The sequence below is a fragment of the Ipomoea nil genome, unplaced genomic scaffold, assembly GCF_001879475.1.
Source record: "Ipomoea nil cultivar Tokyo-kokei standard unplaced genomic scaffold, Asagao_1.1 scaffold0510, whole genome shotgun sequence".
NCBI classification, from domain to species: domain Eukaryota; kingdom Viridiplantae; phylum Streptophyta; class Magnoliopsida; order Solanales; family Convolvulaceae; genus Ipomoea; species Ipomoea nil.
The window spans coordinates 1-19391 of NW_017616938.1; the positions used below are offsets into that span (position 1 = coordinate 1).

At 38.8% G+C, this 19391-nt stretch overlaps 1 protein-coding gene across 1 annotated transcript; it reads right to left on the reverse strand.

Moving 5' to 3' along the window:
- Positions 1-10579: 10579 nt before the first annotated feature.
- LOC109173950 (uncharacterized mitochondrial protein AtMg00810-like) lies at positions 10580-11998 on the reverse strand. The gene is made up of 2 exons (XM_019323272.1): positions 10804-11998; positions 10580-10719 (listed from the first exon to the last, which is right to left on the reverse strand). The coding sequence occupies exons 1-2, from the start codon at positions 11996-11998 to the stop codon at positions 10580-10582; spliced, it is 1335 nt and encodes a 444-aa protein (XP_019178817.1).
- Between the last annotated feature and the right edge of the window lie 7393 nt (positions 11999-19391).

Here is a 19391-nt window from a genome sequence, read left to right on the forward strand (position 1 = left end):
AAAATGGCCATAGCATTCATCCTCTTCAACAACATATCAGCTCAGATTTCCATCGGTGAATCAAATCTAGCTATCACGATTTGTTTAGAGGATTTCCATGTAACGACTGCACCGACTAGTGTAAACATGTAGCCACTCGTGACTTGGAGTCCTTAATATCCTATATCTAGTTAACATCGTTATACCATTCATGTACAACAAGATATCTATATAGTGCAATCTAGAGTCACGAGTATACCTAAGGTATCTCATAACCTTTACTATTGCCTTCCAGTGCATATCATCGGGGTTATTCGTATATCTACTGAGCTTACTAACTGCAAAGGCATATCCGATCTAGTACAACTCATATTCTAGTTGAGAAATGCCCTCTTCATGGTTTTTTTTGTTAGATGAACGTTTGTTTCATATGGTGTCCTAGCCAATTCATGATCATCCTTGTTAAATTTTGCCAGGATTTTATCAATATAATGAGATTGGCTCAACACAAGACCATAAGGTCTTCTAATGATTTTAATCACGATGGTGAAATCAGCCAAACCCATATCCTTTATGTCAAATCTCGCATTTAACATGTTTTTGGTAGACTTGATCATTCGATAGTTGCTACCAACGATGAGTATATCATCTACATATAAACAAAGAATGACATAACTGTATTCCGTTTCCTTAGCATAGACATGATTGTCACTCTCGTTTATTTTAAACTCGTTGGTTAACATCGCTTGGTCAAACTTCGTGTGTCATTGCTTAGGAGCTTGTTTTAAACCATATAACGATTTAATCAACCTACACACTTTCGTTTCTTAGCCCGGAAAACAAACCCTTCGGGTTGTTCTATATAGATTTCTTCATCTAACTCGCCATTTAAGAAAGTAGATTTTACATCCATTTGATGAACTTCCAAATTCCGCAACGCGGCAATGGAAAGTATCATTCTAATGGAATTTATTCTTGTCATGAGAGAATACGTGTCGAAGTAATTAAGGCCCTTGCGTTGCATATAACCCTTAATACAAGCCTAGCCTTATACTTCTCAATGGAACCATCTGGTTTCATCTTCCTTTTGAAGACCCACTTGGATCCTAAGGGTTTACTACCCAGAGCTAAGGAAGATCTACTAGTTCCCAAGTGTGATTCTGAAGGATAGGATCCACTTCACTCTTAATAGCCTCTTTCCGCATTGGTTCTTCCGTAGAAGTCACGGCTACTACATACGTTCGAGGCACATTTTCTAGCAAACAAGTTAGAAAATCCGGTTCATTATCTAATAAACAAGTTAGAGTACTCGAATCATACTCTAACAAGTAAGTTAGAAAATCAGGACCAAATGTTTTTCCAACTCTTGCCCGCTTACTGCGTCTCGGCTCGAGTTCGGGTTCTTTCTCAAATTCCCCACTATCATTGTCCATAGCTTCGTCAAGTGTCCGTTTTGACGTACTCGGTCCCTCATTGGAACTACAAGGAAATACATTTTCGAAGAAAGGTGCATTCCTTGATTCTATTATCGTGTTCTTATGTACGTCCGGATGATGGGAATCGTGTACTAAGAACCGGTAAGCACTACTGCTATGTGCATAGCCAATAAAGGTACAGTCCACCGTTTTAGGACCTATCTTTATTTTCTTAGGTGCTGGCACCAAGACTTTGGCAAGATGCCCCCACACTTTCAAGTACTGGTAGGAAGGTTTCCTACCGTTCCACATCTCATACAGAGTCTTATCGAGCTTCTTGCGGGGTGCTTTATTTAAAAGGTAATTACTTGTCAAAATTTCCTCACCCAACAAATTTTGAGGTAGGCCTGAACTTATAAGCATCGCATTAGTCATATCTTTCAATGTACGGTTCTACGTTCAGCAACACCATTCGATTGAGATGCGTAAGGTTCCGTATGCTCGTGTATAAATCCTAAATTTGCGCAGAATTCACCGATTAGTACTTCGTACTCACCATCTCTAGCACTTCTAACCTTCTTCATCTTACAATTAACTTGGTTTTCAACTTCATTCTCATAAAAAATGAATTTCTCCAAGGATTCGTCTTTGCTCTTTAGAAAATACACAGAGCAATAACATGTGCTATCAGCGATAAATGTGATAAAAATATTTAGTATCACCTCTTGTTTGTATCAATATAAAATCTCACAAATCACTATGGATTAGTTCTAGTGGTTTAGTTTGCCTTTCAACCGATTTAAAAGGTGTCTTAGTTAGTTTTGCTTCAACCCAAATTTCACACTTATTATTTGTATTAATTTAGAATGTAGTAATATGGTTCATGCTAATTAATATACGTATAGAATTAAAATTAACTTGACCTAGTCTACCATGCCACAAATTGGAAGACTCAAGCACGTAAACAGAATTAACTTTGCTTTTATTAACGATAACAGGCATTACATTGAGCTTAAAAAACCCATCAGTTACATAGCCTTTACCTACAAACATTCCTAACTTAGACAAAACTACTTTGTCTGACTCAAACACCATGTGGAACCCATGCTTGTTTAACAACGAGCCAGACACCAGATTCTTCCGTAGCTCCGGAACATACAACACGTTGTTCAACGTCAGTTCCTTCCCGGAAGTCATCTTCAGAACCACTTTGCTCATGCCTTCCACAGTAGACTAGGAAGAGTTTCCCATCTACATCTTCTCACCCTCAACAATCTCAAAGGTGCTGAACATCTCTCGGTTGCAACACAAATGCCTTGTTGCACCAATGTCGATGAACCACTCGCGCTGGTTAGAACCAACGAGGTTCACCTTGGTCGCCATGGCCAAAAGGCTAATCCCCGGCATCATTTTGACTGCTCTTTCAAACAACGTTGGCTTCAGAACTCTTGTTCTTCTTCCTTGGAGCCTTGCAATCAGATGACTTGTGGCCATGCATGCCACAATTGAAGCATTTACCATGAAACTTGGTTTCGTAACGCCTTCCTTCGAACCTAGCTTCTGCTTTTCCTTCTTGGCATTCTTGGAGCTTTACCATGCTCCACAACGTTGGCCTTAGCGTCACTAATGACATGACCTCTCCTGTCATTCTTCATGTTTTTCTCCTCAATTCTGAGTCGCTGGATCATGTCCTCCAGGTTCATTTCTTTTTTGCTTGTGCTTAAGGTTATTCTTGAAGTCCTTCCATCCTGGAGGAAACAAGTGGATCTAGGGATGGCAATGTGCCCCCGTCCCCATCGGGGATCCCCGTCCCCCGTAGGGATGGGGACGAGGATGGGGAAAATTTTGGGATTGGGAACGGGGACGGGGAATTTTTTAAATCCCCACGGGGACGGGGATACCCCTCCCCGCCCCGCCCCGTCCCCGAAAATTATATATATATATATATATATATATATATATTATATATATATATATATATATATATATATATATATATATATTAGGAATTAGATTATTAGTTATTTAGTTAATTAGGTTTATTAGATTTTACAATTAAAATTTAAAACACACTCAATACTATTCAACTATTCAAACACTGTGTATATATTGGATGAATTGAAATTTGGAATAAATTGAATATTGATTGATTACATTGCATGCACTGTGAATATTGTATGTGTATATATTGGATTAATTAGATTATTAGAATATATTGACTATGGATTTGAATTTTTTTTTTGTTTTTTATTTTTAAAAATTGTATTACTTCCACACATTGACTATGGGTTGACTGGGGATGGGGATTCCCCGTCCCCGCGGGGGACGGGGACGGGGAATTTTTTCAATTCCACGCCGGGGAGGGGATAGGGTCGGGGTCGCGGGGACGGGGACGGGTAGTATACTCCCCGCCCTCGCCCCGCCCGTAGGCATCCCTAAGTGGGTCACAGATGCCACTTGGAAGGCTTCACTCACCACCATGCCCTCGTCACGGATCTCGTCAAAGATTAGTTATAAATCTTCAACCTGGCTTAACACGGTCTTGGAATCAACCATCATGAAGTCAATGAATCGACCGACTACAAACTTCTTACACTGGCATCCTAGCTTCTATACTTATGATTCAAGGCTTCCCACAACGCTTTCGATGTGTCAATCTTCGCGATACACATCATACAATGTATCACACAATTCGTTCAAGATGTAGTTACGACATAGGAAGTCTGAATCCTTCCAAATGCCAACCGCCATTACGGATTGGCCATCTTGTTCCTTCAACTTAGGAAACTTTTTGGTTAAGAACCGTGCCAAGCCGAGAGTTTACAGGTAGAAGAGCATTTTTTTTGCATCCACCTCTTGAAGTTCGATTCGATGCCGGTGAAATTCTCCGGCTTTTTAGCAGAACCACTTTGTACCAAAGGTACCCACATCGTGGGGATGTACCCATCGGTGCTCCCACCCGCCTTGTGAACCAACGTTCACCGGTGCCTGGGAATGTGCAACATTGTTGCCGTTCCCACCATTGTTGTTCTCAACAACCTTTTCCTCCCAATGAATTGGCAGTACGGGGATTCAAGGAAATTAGAGAGAAAACAGAAAAAATACAAATAAGGTTTTAAGCTTGTGGGTGTAAAACACAAAATATAATAATAATCCTACGGCAAAAGGATTATTATTTATGGAAAAACGGGGATGGACGAAAGGATATGGTGGGTAAGGTGGTTAGTACGAGTCGAGCTAATCACTCTTTCCTTAAAACCTTATTTGCTATCTCCCACATGGTTCTAGGAATGTTACGGCCTAGGTTTCCACGAATAAAACATACTACGATTCCAAGTTTGAGCACTCAAACGATGGAACCCCGGCGAACTAGAGCGTGGGATGAACATAGGAGGTTAAGAAATGAGACGAAGCAGAGTTGCGAGAGAGAAAATATTATTTTCGTAGTGTATATCAATCTGCTTCTCAACAATAACTTATATAGGTGTTGAGGAATTCAATAGCATTCAACAATGACATTTAAATCTAACATTAAATCAGTCAAAAAAAAACCTGCTTCTTAACAATAACTTATATAGGTGTTGAGGAATTCAATAGCATTCAACAATGACGTTTAAAGCTAACATTAAATCAGTAAAAAAAAAACCACGGTAACAGCTGACCATTAACCTGAGAATTAAATCGAAATTAATTCCGAGAAAACCCCTGTAACAGCTAACCATTAACCTGAGAATTAAATCAAAATTAATTCCGAGAATTAATTCAAGTTTAATTCTGTAACAGATGAATTAAGACTCAACGGTCGTTCCACGAGTTGAGACGAGGTGCCCGAGAGGTTGCGATGAATCGTTAACCATTATGGATTCCGAGAATTAATTCAAGTTTAATTCTGTAACAGATGAATTAAGACTCAACGGTCGTTCCACGAGGTGCCCGAGAGGTTGCGATGAATCGTTAACCATTATGGTTGGTCGCGAGCCGTTGGCTCGTCAACAATTCTGGTTTTAGCGGCTCTGTGTTGGAAGTTTAGCATAACTTATGCCTACAACAAGCCCAGTTAATTTTGTGTTGGAAGTTTAGCATAACTTATGCTTACGAGCCCAGTTAATTTTCTGAACGACATTCGTGCCCGCAAGCGTACACAAACTACGCGCAAGAAAGAACCTCTATAATATACAATTTAATAAGCTTTAGAAAGGCTTTTGTATAAATAGTGGTGCAAACCCACTTCCCAAACCAATGTGGGACATATGCTACTTTAAAGCCTTTTCCCTTCATTTTTTCCAACTCAAATGGGTCTACTTTGAGAATCAATTTCTCATTCACCCATTATGAGTTTTGACTGTACAATATATCAATCTCTTCGTCTCACTATGAAGAACCCGAATCCACTTTGACCCGACCCAAATTGGAAGTGGACCCTTCTAATAAATATACCACAAAATAGCCATTTAAATGTCATTTTATGATATTTTTTCCACACACACACACACACACACACACACACACACACACACACACACACACACACACACACACACACACAACATATATATATATATATATATATATATATATATATATAACAGATCAAGTGTGGTTATATGTCCCAGGTGAAACATGGGGTTTAATCCCTTCCGTTTATCCAATGGTCATCAACAAATCTCAACAGTTGATTGTGAATTTGAAGGGGCAGTTGATTCAAAGGTATTTCGCGCACTGAGGGGTGAAAATGAAAAAAAAAATTCAAAAAAAAATAAGTAATCTTCTCCACTACGTCGTCTTCTCACACTCAGTCTCCATTTTTGCATGATCTATCTGTGTCTTCGAACCATCTGTGACCACTCAGATGCGAGAAGTAGGTAAATACATTAGGCAAAGTGATCTTCTCCATTACATGTTGATGTCTTTGTATCTTCTCCATCTCCGATCACTCACAAGCAAGAACAACGTTAATACCTTCGAGGCAAAGTAATACAGAGGATTAATGGCTTCTGAAGAAAAAGTATCCCAACCGTAGCAATTGGCGTCAACTAAATAAGGTAAATTTCACCTAATCATCAAAATACCGTATTATAGTTAAGTAAATGATTGCATGATCATAGTTTCTATGTATTTTTGTTGTTTATGATTTTACTAATTTCTAGATGTTTTTGTGCTTGTGTTATTGTGATCAATCATTTTTTATGGCGTAGTACTAGTAGCATCTGGAGTCAGTTAATTGCTTTTTTTTTTTTTTTTTTTTTTTTTTTTTTTTGTGTTTGTATGCATAATTCATTCTGTTCTATTTGATATTTCTAGTCTTCCATGCTTGTACTCAACTTTAAGTTTATGCACTTTACTTTTCAAATCTATCCACCTTAAGTTGTAAATTTGTGCACCTTAAAGTGCAGAGCAATGTACGCTAGTTTTGAACTCTATGCACCTTTGTGTTGAAATTTATGCACTTGAGTTGTAAATTTGTGCACCTTACGGGTTGAAGAGGAAAGTTGTGCACTTTAAGGTTTAAAGTTATGCTCATACGGCTTGGAAGTAGTAATTCTTAACTTTTCAATGTAAGGCAATCAAGATTCAAAGTAATGCACCTTAAACTTTAAATCCATGCACCTTAAAGAGTAAAGTTGAGCTCCTTAATTAAGGTTTAAAGTTATACACCTACGACTACGAAGTTGTAATTCTTAATTTTTTAATATAACGCAATCAAAATTCAAAGTAATGCACCTTAAAGAGTAAAGTTGTGCTTCTTAAGGTTTAATGTTATGCAGCGACGTCTTGGAACTAATAATTCTTAACTTTTTAATGTTATAAGGCAATCAAAATTCAAAATAATGTACTTTTAAGTTTTAAATCTATGCATCTTAAAGAGGGAAGTTGTGTTCCTTAATCAAAGAATAAATAAGTAAATAAAACTTACAGATATGCAATGTTATTTCTTGAGTTAAGCAAAAGTACAAATAACATATTCATTATATTATACTATTTTTGTTTGTTTGTTTTTTTTTTTTTTTTTACAGATTTTGAAGTGCATCATTATATATTATCTATTTGTAACTATATTTTTTACTGATTTTGAAGTGCATCATTATAATCCCCGCCACCGTTGATCTTCCTCTATTTTGTGGTTTATAATAACTAGTATTTTCACCCGTGCGATGCACGGAATGAATTTACTATAATATTTTAAGAATATTTGGAACGATATATTGATGGATTATATGAACCCGGGGGTCCAGATTATACAACCCGAATATATGATCGAATTATGACAAGTATAAGATTATATATATAATTATATAAATTATAACATCAAATATTATATAGTGCAATTGAAAAGATGGTTTGGATTAATTATGTTATGTGATGTTATCATTGCTTGAGTTCAACCAAATAATTGTTGAATTAATAGTTAATGTGTAGATGTATGCTGCAGTGCTGGAACTTTAGAGATTTTATATATCATTGTTTAGGATTTTTATAAATTGGGCAAATGTGCTCGTTCTCTAGAAACTTAGTTATAATAATAAATTGCTATCCTAATTCATTTGTATAGAGGATTTTTTTTTCTAGATATATAGCAATTTTGTCATTTTGAAAAAAAAAAAAAAACATAATATCATTGATTGTATTTATACATTATTGAAAAATTCTTTGTAGACGACATTGGTAGTCACAACACAATATTGTCCATCCTCGTCTAGAGCTAACACCTTAAGGCCATCATGATGGGTGACTCGGGAGAAAGCCATGTACAATTGTCATTGATTAAAGACCAATTTTTTTTAGCAATAACCCAACGTGAGTTAGTGTTTGGCCTTGACTTTTGTTTGGAAATTGTTTACGCTGGGACTTGAAGGACAATCTCGTATTAGAAGGAGTGAGAGACATTCGGGGGATAAGAACTTTGGTTCCTTCATGTGTCCCATTAACTATTCTTGCTTCGACAATGTGATCTACCAATGTTGTGATGATGAGCCGCGTCCCGTTACACAGGCCAAGAGAGTAGTGATAGAATAATATTGTTGAATAGGAATAGGAATAGGAATAGGAATAGGAATTTTAATATTGGTGTATTGTATTACGAATAAGAATTTTAATGTAGAATTGTAGTACTAATATGAAAGTAGGAAATTAAGCAATATATTGTATTAGGAATTATATTACACTATTTTACAATATTACGCAAACCTAAGTATTATTGTTTATAACTAATATTTTCACCCGTGCGATGTACGGAATGGAATTGTTGTAATATCTTAAGAATATTAAAATTGATATATAATTATTTAAAAGTTAATATCACCAGAGGTCGCTTATCTTTCATGACAATTTCAAATTTAATCCTAGACAATAGTTATTAATTATTACGATTTATTCTATGTTATAATTCTTACATTAATATTCTTATTGTACGAATGAGAAAGTAGAAATAAGTATATTTTATTGGGAAGAGAGATTTTTTAGGAATTGGACGGAAAGTTAAAAGTTTAGGATTTTGTTTTTAAATATAGTATAGATTACAATAGGAATTGTATTACACTATTTTATAATTTTAGAATAGAATTTTAACCCAGAATTATTGTACGAATGGAAAAGTATAAATCAATATATTTTATTGGGAAGAAAGATTTTTTTGGAATTGGGCAGAATTTAAAAGTTCAGGATTTTGTTTTTATGTATAGTATAGATTACAATAGGAATTGTATTACACTATTTTATAATATTAGAATAGAATTTTAACCCATAATTAATGGGAAAGTTGAAATCAATATATTTTATTAGAAGAGAGATTTTTTAGAAATTGGGCGGGAAGTTAAAAGTTCAGGATTTTGTTTTTATATATAGTATATATTATTAACACTTAATTACTTTTAGATATTATTTTTACCACTTATATTATTATTATTAGTTTCTTTTCAAGTTTTGTTAGTATATAATGGTCGTGAGCCACACAATAATAATATAACCATAATTAAATATTCTTGTATTGTATTCCGTGAGTCACAATAATAATATAACAATAATTAAATATTCTTCAATTCTAATATTCTTCTAAGATTTCTATTAACATCATTAATTATTCTATAATTTATCATAATTAAATAATTTGACCAATTATAAAGAGAGATTATTAAATAAAGCACGGGACAATTTTTTAATTACAAAATTTAAAAATTCATTAATAAAACATAAGGTTCTCATAGTTTTTTCTTAGAAACTATTTAATAAAGCATTTTTTTAGAAATCAATATATTTTATTGGGAAGAGAGATTTTGTAGGAATTGGGCGGGAAGTTAAAATTTCAGAATTTTGTTTTTATATATAGTATAGATAGATTAGATGTGCAGAGGGAATTGTATTACACTATTTTATAATTTTAGAATAGAATTTTTACCCAAAATTATTGTACGAATGGGAAAGTAGAAAACAATATATTTTATTGGGAAGAGAGATTTTTTAGGAATTGGGTGGGAAGTTAAAATTTCAGGATTTTGTTTTTATATATAGTATAGATTAGATGTGCAGAGGGAATTGTATTACACTATTTTATAATTTTAGAATAGAATTTTTACCCAGAATTATTGTACGAATGGGAAAGTAGAAAACAATATATTTTATTGGGAAGAGAGAGTTTTAGGAATTGGGCGGGAAGTTAAAATTTCAAGATTTTGTTTTTCATGGTATTAATAAAATACTTGGTAAATAAATATATAACATTATTTTGTATTATAACTTTGATATTTAATTACATTAAATAGTGCACAAAAAAGATAATAGACAATGTAGTGAATATAATCAATTGATGAATTTGAATGTAAAGAATTTTTACATTGGAGAAAAATAAATACAATATAATATAATAAAATTATTTCTCTTAATTAATTTATTGATAATGAATATATTTTTTTAATAAAGACATTGTAGGGACAATGTAGCGAATATAATCAATTGCTGAATTTGAATGTAAAGAATTTTTATATTGGAGAAAAATAAAGACAATATAACTAATGAAATTATTTCTCTTATTTAATTTATTGATAATGATGAGGATATAATATTTCTGAATGAATCAGATAATAAGTCTGTACAGGAATATATATAGTAGCGAATAGCAAACCTAATACAAGACTAATACTAGTAACAATAGGTAACGAATACTAATAATAACAGAGTCCTAATACTCCCCCTCAAGCACAAAGTGGACTAGCTACAACATTGAGCTTGCCACACAGAGTAGGGAAACGCGGACCAGGGAGAGCTTTAGTGAACACGTCAGCCAGTTGATCCTTAGTAGAAATGAAGCTAACCTGCAACTCTTTCTTTGCCACTTTGTCACGAACAAAGTGATAGTCAATTTCCACATGTTTCGTACGAGCATGGAACACCGGGTTGGAACAGAGATAAGTTGCACCCAGATTATCACACCAGAGAGTGGGAGGAGCTGCCAACGGCAACCGAAGTTCATGCAATAGAGAAACCAACCAGGTGACCTCAGCAGACACGTCAGCTAGTGCCTTGTACTCGGCCTCTGTAGACGAACGAGCAACCGTACGTTGCTTCCGGCAAGACCAAGAGATCAGATTGTCACCAAGAAAAACCGCAAAGCCGCTAGTAGACTTTCTGTCAGCGGGGTCCCCAGCCCAGTCCGAATCCGAAAAAGCATGCACTGCAACAGAGGAGGATGGGCGAATAAACAGACCAAAATGCAAAGTGCCTTTAACGTACCGCAGAACACGTTTGAGCATTGCCCAATGCTCAGTGGTCGGGGAGTGCATATGCTGACAAACCCGATTCACAGCAAAAGATAAATCCAGGCGAGTGACAGTAAGATACTGCAGAGCCCCAGCAAGACTGCGATACTGCGTGGGATCACCATAAGGGACCACAGATTCAGAAACGGGTCGAGTCACAGGCACCGGAGTAGCCAACGGCTTGCAGTCCACCATACCTGCACGGCTCAAGATATCTCGCATGTATCGCTGCTGAGAAAGAAACAAACCATCACCACGAGATACCGTCTCAATGCCCAGAAAAAAAGACGGAGCACCCATGTCACGAATCTTGAACTCCGAGGCTAAGTCAGTCAGAAGCCGAGTAACACGCGAAGCATCAGATCCCATAACAAGGATATCATCCACATAAACAAGCACATATAAAGATACAGAGTCACGAGTGTATATGAATAAAGAGACATCAGTCTTTGAAGGTGAAAAACCAACCGACACCAAGAAAGCATGTAACCTGTTAAACCATACGCGAGGAGCCTGCTTAAGACCATAGAGTGACCTCTGTAATAAGCATACATCATCCGGTCGTGACGAGTCCTCATAGCCAGGCGGCTGTTGCATGTAGACTGTCTCTGCAAGATTACCATTCAGAAAGGCGTTGTGAACATCCAACTGCTGAATTACCCAACCGCGAGAGACAGCCAAGGAGAGAAGAAGCCCCACGGTTGTGGGTTTTACAACAGGACTGAAGGTCTCAAAAAAGTCCTGTCCTGCGACTTGATTGAACCCCTTAGCCACCAACCGAGCCTTGTGCCGCTCAATCGTGCCATCAGCCTTGTGCTTCATCCTGAACACCCATTTGCAGCCTACAACATTCATACCAGGTGTGCGACTAACCAGACGCCAAGTGTGATTCTAGAGCAAGGCATTAAACACAAGATCCATGGCCTCACGCCATTCCGGATACCGAACTGCTTGAGAATAACAGGTCGGCTCAGAAACAGTCATAAGAGCCACATGCTGCGTCGGCCCCAAAGAACGAGTCGCCATAACATGAGACCGAGGTGGAACCGGTTTTACCGCGCGCCGACCTCGCTTGGTCGCCTTAGGAGCACCCGAGACTGCCACATCTGGAGCCACGGCAGTCTCAGTGCGGGAATCAGAAGCAGCACCAGCAGCCCCGGAATCCGTGTCCATCTCCGGACGAGGATCCGGCCCAGCAGAACAAACACCGGAGCTCGCGCCAACCTGAACGGCGCCAACACCCCACGGCTCAATCGGGCGAGAGCTAGAGACCTGAGAGGGGACAGAAGAAGCAAATGGAAATATGGTTTCATCAAACCGCACATGACGGCAAATGAATACCTTGTTAGTAGCAGGATCAAAACAACGATAGCCACGGAACGAAGACGGATAACCAAGAAACACACACGAAGAAGACCGATACTGCAACTTGTTACGATTATACGGGCGTAACAGAGGATAACAGAGACAGCCAAACACACGCAAGAAAGAGTAAGAAGGACTAGAACGATGCTACCGAGAATGAGGACTATCATTATCCAAAACCCGAGTCGGCATCTTATTGATGAGATAGACCACAGTCTCAAAGGCATAATCCCAATATCGTTGTGGAACCGAAGCCTGGGCCAAGAGAGCCAAACCCGTTTCCACAACGTGACGATGCCGACGCTCAACTCTACCATTCTGCTCATGGGTATAGGCACAAGACTGCCTATGATTAATACCCAAAGAGACAAAAGCACGGTGCAACCGTTTATACTCTCCCCCTAAATCAGATTGAATAGAGACAATCTTACGACCATATGAACGCTCAACTAGTGACCGAAACTGCTCGAAGATAGCATACACATCAGTTTTCAAACGCATAGGATAAAACCATACATAGCGCGTATAGTCATCAACAAACAAAACAAAATAACGAAAGCCATTGACGGAAAGAAAAGGCGCTGGGCCCCAAATATCAGTATATATAAGTTCTAAAACATGAGACGTAGTAGTATTGACACGAGGCAAGGGAAACCGTGAGGATTTCCCAAGCATACAAGCACGACACAATTCCGAAGTATCACTAAAACTAGACTGAATAGAACATGAATTTAAAATCTGCCGCAAGACACGCGGGTGAGGATGACCCAACCGGCTATGCCACACGTCAGAGGAGACTCGAGAGGCCACAAACGCAGCGGGACTTGAACGAGAGACAGGCCAAGAATAGAGACCCCCCGAAGCCGGCCCTTTATATAGAACTTCCCTGGTTGAACGATCCTTCACAAAGAAACAATCAGGGTGAAACTCAAAAAAGACATTATTATCACGAGCAAACCGTTGCACAGACAACCGAAATAGTGTTTTAGATGCGGCTAACGAAGATGAACTAGTACTAACAATAGGTAAACACTTACCGTCACCAACACGAAGATGATCCGGACCACTATAAGGAACCGCCGAGGACATTAAAGACGGATCCGGAGTGGCATGATTCGACGCACCAGTGTCAGGAAACCACTGCTGAGGATTAACCGAAGCCGAATCATCAACAGAATATGCAACATGTGCCCGCGGCCCCGGAGCGCCATCATAACGACGATAGCACGAAGCGGCCGAGTGGCCTTCGCCGGAGCAGATCTGGCACTGGACAGCCCCGGCGCCACCTCGACCGCGGCCTCGGCCCTTGCCACGACCTCGGCCTCGATTGCCGCCGCCACGCTGCTGCCCGCCCGAGCGACCTCCACCTCGCTGAGCCGACATGGCGACCGGAGCAGCAGCAACGTCACCACCATCATCAGCACATATAAAGGCCTGCGAAACAAGAAAATTGGATAACTCGGGTAAAGACACCGGAGCACCCCTCGTCAGCGACGCCACCAAAGGGCGATATTCGGACCGCAAGCCCCGGAATATATACATATTCTGATCTTCTAGTGTCACCGGACGGCCAGCAAGTGCCAAATCCTCAATAAGCACCTGAGCACGCCCAAGATAATCCGGGATCGAAGCATCCCCCTGCCGCAATCCTTGCAGCTCGCCCACCAACCGAAGAGCACGGGCCCGAGTCGTCGAACCAAGAACCTGTTCGATCGCCACCCACAAATGCCGAGAGGAGGTTTTACCGATGGCAAGATGCATCATCTCGTCGGACAAAGACGAGATCAACAAGGAGAGCACGGCCTTATCTTGACGAAGCCATGCACTCCGAGCGGCGGACGATACGGCCGACGAAGACACGGCAGCAGCAGCCTCCTCGGCAAAAGGTACCGTAATCGTAGTAAACGGGGGACACACAGACGTTCCATCGACAAAACCCAATAATCCTTGGCCATCCAGGAACGGAAGAAGCTGAGTGCGCCAAAACAAAAAATTACGGGATGTCAATTTGATGGAAACGAAGTGATGAGCCGAAGAAAACGACACCCCGGACTGTAGGGGTGCCACAAGCGCAGCCTCAGAAACAGTCCGTTCAGAACTTCCAACAGAACCGCCATCAGAACCGAGGTGCGCCATAGAGAGAGAGAAAAAAAACCTGCTGATACCAGATGAGGATATAATATTTCTGAATGAATCAGATAATAAGTCTGTACAGGAATATACATAGTAGCGAATAGCAAACCTAATACAAGACTAATACTAGTAACAATAGGTAACGAATACTAATAATAATAGAGTCCTAATAATAATGAATAATTTTTTTGAATAAAAACATTGTAGATACATAATTCTATATTAAAGATCGAAATGCATATGTATTATTTTTTGTTGTAACTACTAAATTATTATTTAATTTAATAAAAGTAAAATAGAGTACTAAATATGCCAACTTTGATTGGGATGTGGTTCGAACTTCGAACTTAAGACCTTTCTTATTGAAATCAATGAATAAGTTAACGGTGAACTAACAGAAATTAACGGAAAAGATAATATTTAACGGAAAAGTAAACAGATAATCATATTCATTAAGGATAAATTAGTAAATCTTAAGAAAAAATTAAAATCTGATCAATCTGAGCCATTCATTTGATAAAAAACTTGACCGCCATTTTTTCTACCCATTATAGGCCTAACTCTCTTGGGCTCTTATTAGTATAGTAGATAGATTAGATGTGCAGAGGGAATTGTATTACACTATTTTATAATTTTAGAATAGAATTTTTACCCAGAATTATTGTACGAATGGGAAAGTAGAAATCAATATATTTTATTGGGAAGAGAGATTTTGTACGAATTGGGCGGGAACTTAAAATTTCTGGATTTTGTTTTTATATATAGTATAGATTAGATGTGCAGTGGAAATTGTATTACACTATTTTATAATTTTAGAATAGAATTTTTACCCAGAATTATTGTACGAATGGGAAAGTAGAAAACAATATATTTTATTGGGAAGAGAGATTTTTTAGGAATTGGGCGGGAAGTTGAAATTTCAGGATTTTGTTTTTATATATAGTATAGATTTTGACTACCTAATAAATATATATCACTTGCACCACTGCACAACAGCACAAAATTCACCATTGCACCATTCTTCAGATCTTGACCGTCTAATCTCACATCTCAACGGTGCATAGGAGTTCACAGGTTCACACCCAAATAGTGGTTCTCACATGAACTGGACTCTATATAGCGAAACGGACTCCCAAGTAAAAAGTGAACACTTATCTAATCCAACCATCTGAGTAAATCAATTCAATGGTTGAGGGTTGCTAAATAATAAGGAAAAATTGCGGAGTTAGTTTTATAAATATTGCAAACTTGAAAGTTTGCAATAATTATAAAATCAATCCCGTAGTCTTTTATTAAAACCCTCAATCATTGATGGATCTTGATGGGCATGGGCAGTTAAGATCAATATTCACTTTTTACTAGAGTTACGTGGTTGTTCTTATTTGTATTAGGACTCTATGTATATGAGTCTGTTTAGAACTTCTTATCCTTGTCACACTGTGACTCTCTACTTCTTATCATTGTCACACTGTGACTCTCTATTCTATATATTCACATCATCTGATCTCATTGTAATCAAGTTCAGAAAATATAATACAATCAGTTCTCATCTGGTATCAGTTAGCTAGGGTTTTGTGATTCATAAAATTAAGAAGATGCAGCGCTGCGATGGCAACCTTAATTACCGTGGAGGTCAGCAACGTGGCTTCGATGATCCGTGTCAAATCTGTAAAGGTTTCGGCCACACAGGAGTCAATTGTTTTTGGCGCTATGATGATCCGTGTCAAATTTGTAAACGTTTTGGACACACGGGAGCCAATTGTTTTTGGCGCTATAATGATTCGTGTCAAATCTGCAAAAGTTTCGGTCACACGGGAGTCAACTGTTTTCGGCGATATTCAGGGGCTCCGGGTTCTTAGGCTAATTTGGTGTTTCAGAATGGTTTAGTTGCTAAAACCTCGTCAAATTCTCATACTTGGGTTCCGGACACTGGAGCCACAAATCATGCAACTCCGAACGTCGCTGCTCTTTCTACATCGGAGAAGTACACTGGTAATGACACTTTACGTGTCGGTGACGGTATGGGTTTATCTATTAGTCATGTTGGCCATGCCTCTTTTAATACCCCTTCTAGATCATTTACATTGTCTGATATACTTCACGTTCCGCGTTTGTCTAATTCTTTATTATCTGTTCAGAAGTTTGCATCCGATAATAAAGTCTTTTTTGAGTTTCACCCCTCATTTTTTGTTGTAAAAGATATCAATACCAAGGAAATACTTCTTCGGGGCAATAGTTCGGGGGGACTATACACACTTTCATTACCTAGTTCGTCTCCGTCAGCGTTTATTTCCGCTCGTGCCTCGGCTTCCACTTGGCACAATCGTCTAGGTCATCCTCATAACCGTGTTCTTAGCCATATACTTCGTTCTTGTTTGGTTAGTGGGTCTCATGATAATATTCGTTGTCATAATTCTTTATGCAATGCGTGTCAATTAGGCAAATCTGCCCGTTTTCCCCTCCCCCGTGTTGCTTCCTCTAGTTCTCAAGTCCTAGATCTTATTTACACAGACATTTGGGGTCCTGCGCCCACTTTATCTACTTTTGGCTTCCGTTATTTTGTGATCTTTGTGGATGACTATTCCCGTTATACATGGTTCTTTCCTATGAAATTAAAGTCTGATCTTTATGTCATCTTTGATAAATTTCGTACTCTTGTTGAACGGTCCTTTAATTGCAAAATAAAGGCCATTCAGTCTGATTTAGGTGCTGAGTACAAAAAGTTGCATTCTTTGTTTGTTCAATTAGGAATTCAACATAGACAATCCTGTGCCTATACACATGAACAGAATGGTCGTGTTGAACGAAAACATCATCACATTGTTGAAACTGGTCTGGCTCTTCTAGCTCATGCCTCTGTTCCTTTGAAATTTTGGGATTTTGCCTTTGAGACTGCTGTCTATTTAATTAACAGAATGCCATCTTCTGTATTAAATAACTCCAGTCCTCATCTCCTGTTACATAAATCCCCTCCTTCCTATCTTTTTCTTCGTGTCTTTGGGTGTTTATGCTACCCTCATCTTCGACCATATAATCGTCATAAGATGTCATACAGGTCTTCTCCATGTGTCTTCCTAGGTTATCCTGAGTCCTTTAGGGGGTACAGATGCATGGACTTACATACTAATAAGATTTACACATGCAGGCATGTCAGATTTGATGAAGAAGTTTTCCCCTTTGCTACTAAAACTTCTTTGCAGGATCTATCTACTCCATTTTCTGGACCTTGGGCGGAATCTGTTCTCAGTCACAGCACACCTACTCCTGCCGTGTCCAATGATGAGCTGCCAGAACCGCCGCTACCTGCTTCATTCGAACCAGCCGTGGTTCCTGGACAGGCTGCCTCGTCGGGTGATCCTGTGGAGCCTGTTGCTCGCCGGCGAGGCCGTCCACGTGGGCGGTCCATCAGGCCCAATGTCCGTACTCACTCTATGGCCACTCGCAGCAACGCAGATGCTCCTCTTTTTGCTCTAGCAGCTCAAGTGCATCCCACGGAACCCACATGTTACTCTCAAGCTGTCAAATATCCTGAGTGGCGTGAAGCCATGGACCAAGAATTCAATGCTCTCCTGCATAACCACATATGGTCTCTAGTTCTACCCACTGCAGGTATGAATATTATTGGCTGTAAATGGGTGTTTCGTACGAAGAGAAAGGCTGATGGTGCTATTGAAAGGCATAAAGCCAGGCTGGTTGCGAAAGGTTTTAATCAGGTTCCAGGTCAGGACTTCTTCGACACTTTTAGTCCAGTGGTAAAGCCTACGACTGTAAGACTCCTTCTATCTCTAGCTTTATCATCTGGGTGGTCTATCAAACAGCTAGATGTTCATAATGCTTTTCTGAATGGTAATCTGGCTGAAACAGTTTATATGAAGCAACCCCCTGGTTATATTGATGCTAACTTCCCGAATCATGTTTGTTTGTTAAAAAGATCTCTGTATGGGTTAAAACAAGCTCCCAGAGCTTGGTTTAATCGACTACATACGTTCTTACTATCGGTTGGCTTTCAAGCATCCAAGACAGATGTCTCTCTGTTCTATTACTCTAAAGACTCTGCTTTGGTTTATCTATTGGTGTACGTGGATGACATTCTTGTAATGGGAAGTGATCAAGGTATTATGTCTCAGCTCTTGTCCAAACTGTCTGCTACATTCAAAATCAGAGATCTTGGTGAACCAAATTTTTTTCTGGGTATTGAAACAGTTAAGAGTGACAATGGGATTATTTTATCTCAACAACGGTATATGAATGATATTTTAAAACGGGCTGGAATGTCTGAATGCAAACCCCTTTCTACACCTATCTCTGTCTCGAAAACTGTCCCCTTCAATTAAGATCTATATGATGATCCCACACAGTACAGGAGTCTAGCTGGAGCACTGCAATATCTCACTGTCACACGACCTGACCTATCCTTTGCAGTTAATCAGTTATGCCAGCATATGCATGCCCCCACCATATCACACTGGGAGCAGCTCAAACGGGTACTCAGGTATGTTAAGGGAACAGTTGATCATGGTTTACGCATACGACGGTGCTCATCTAGAGACATTCATGCTTTCTCTGATTCTGATTGGGCTGGTTGTCCTGACGATCGAAAATCCACGAGTGGTTTTGCTGTTTTCTTGGGGAGTAATCTTATATCATCGGTTTGCAAGAAACAGAGAACTGTTGCCAGGTCATCCACTGAGGCTGAATACAAAGCTCTTGCAGATGTTTGTGCTGAGGTTCTATGGATTATGTCATTATT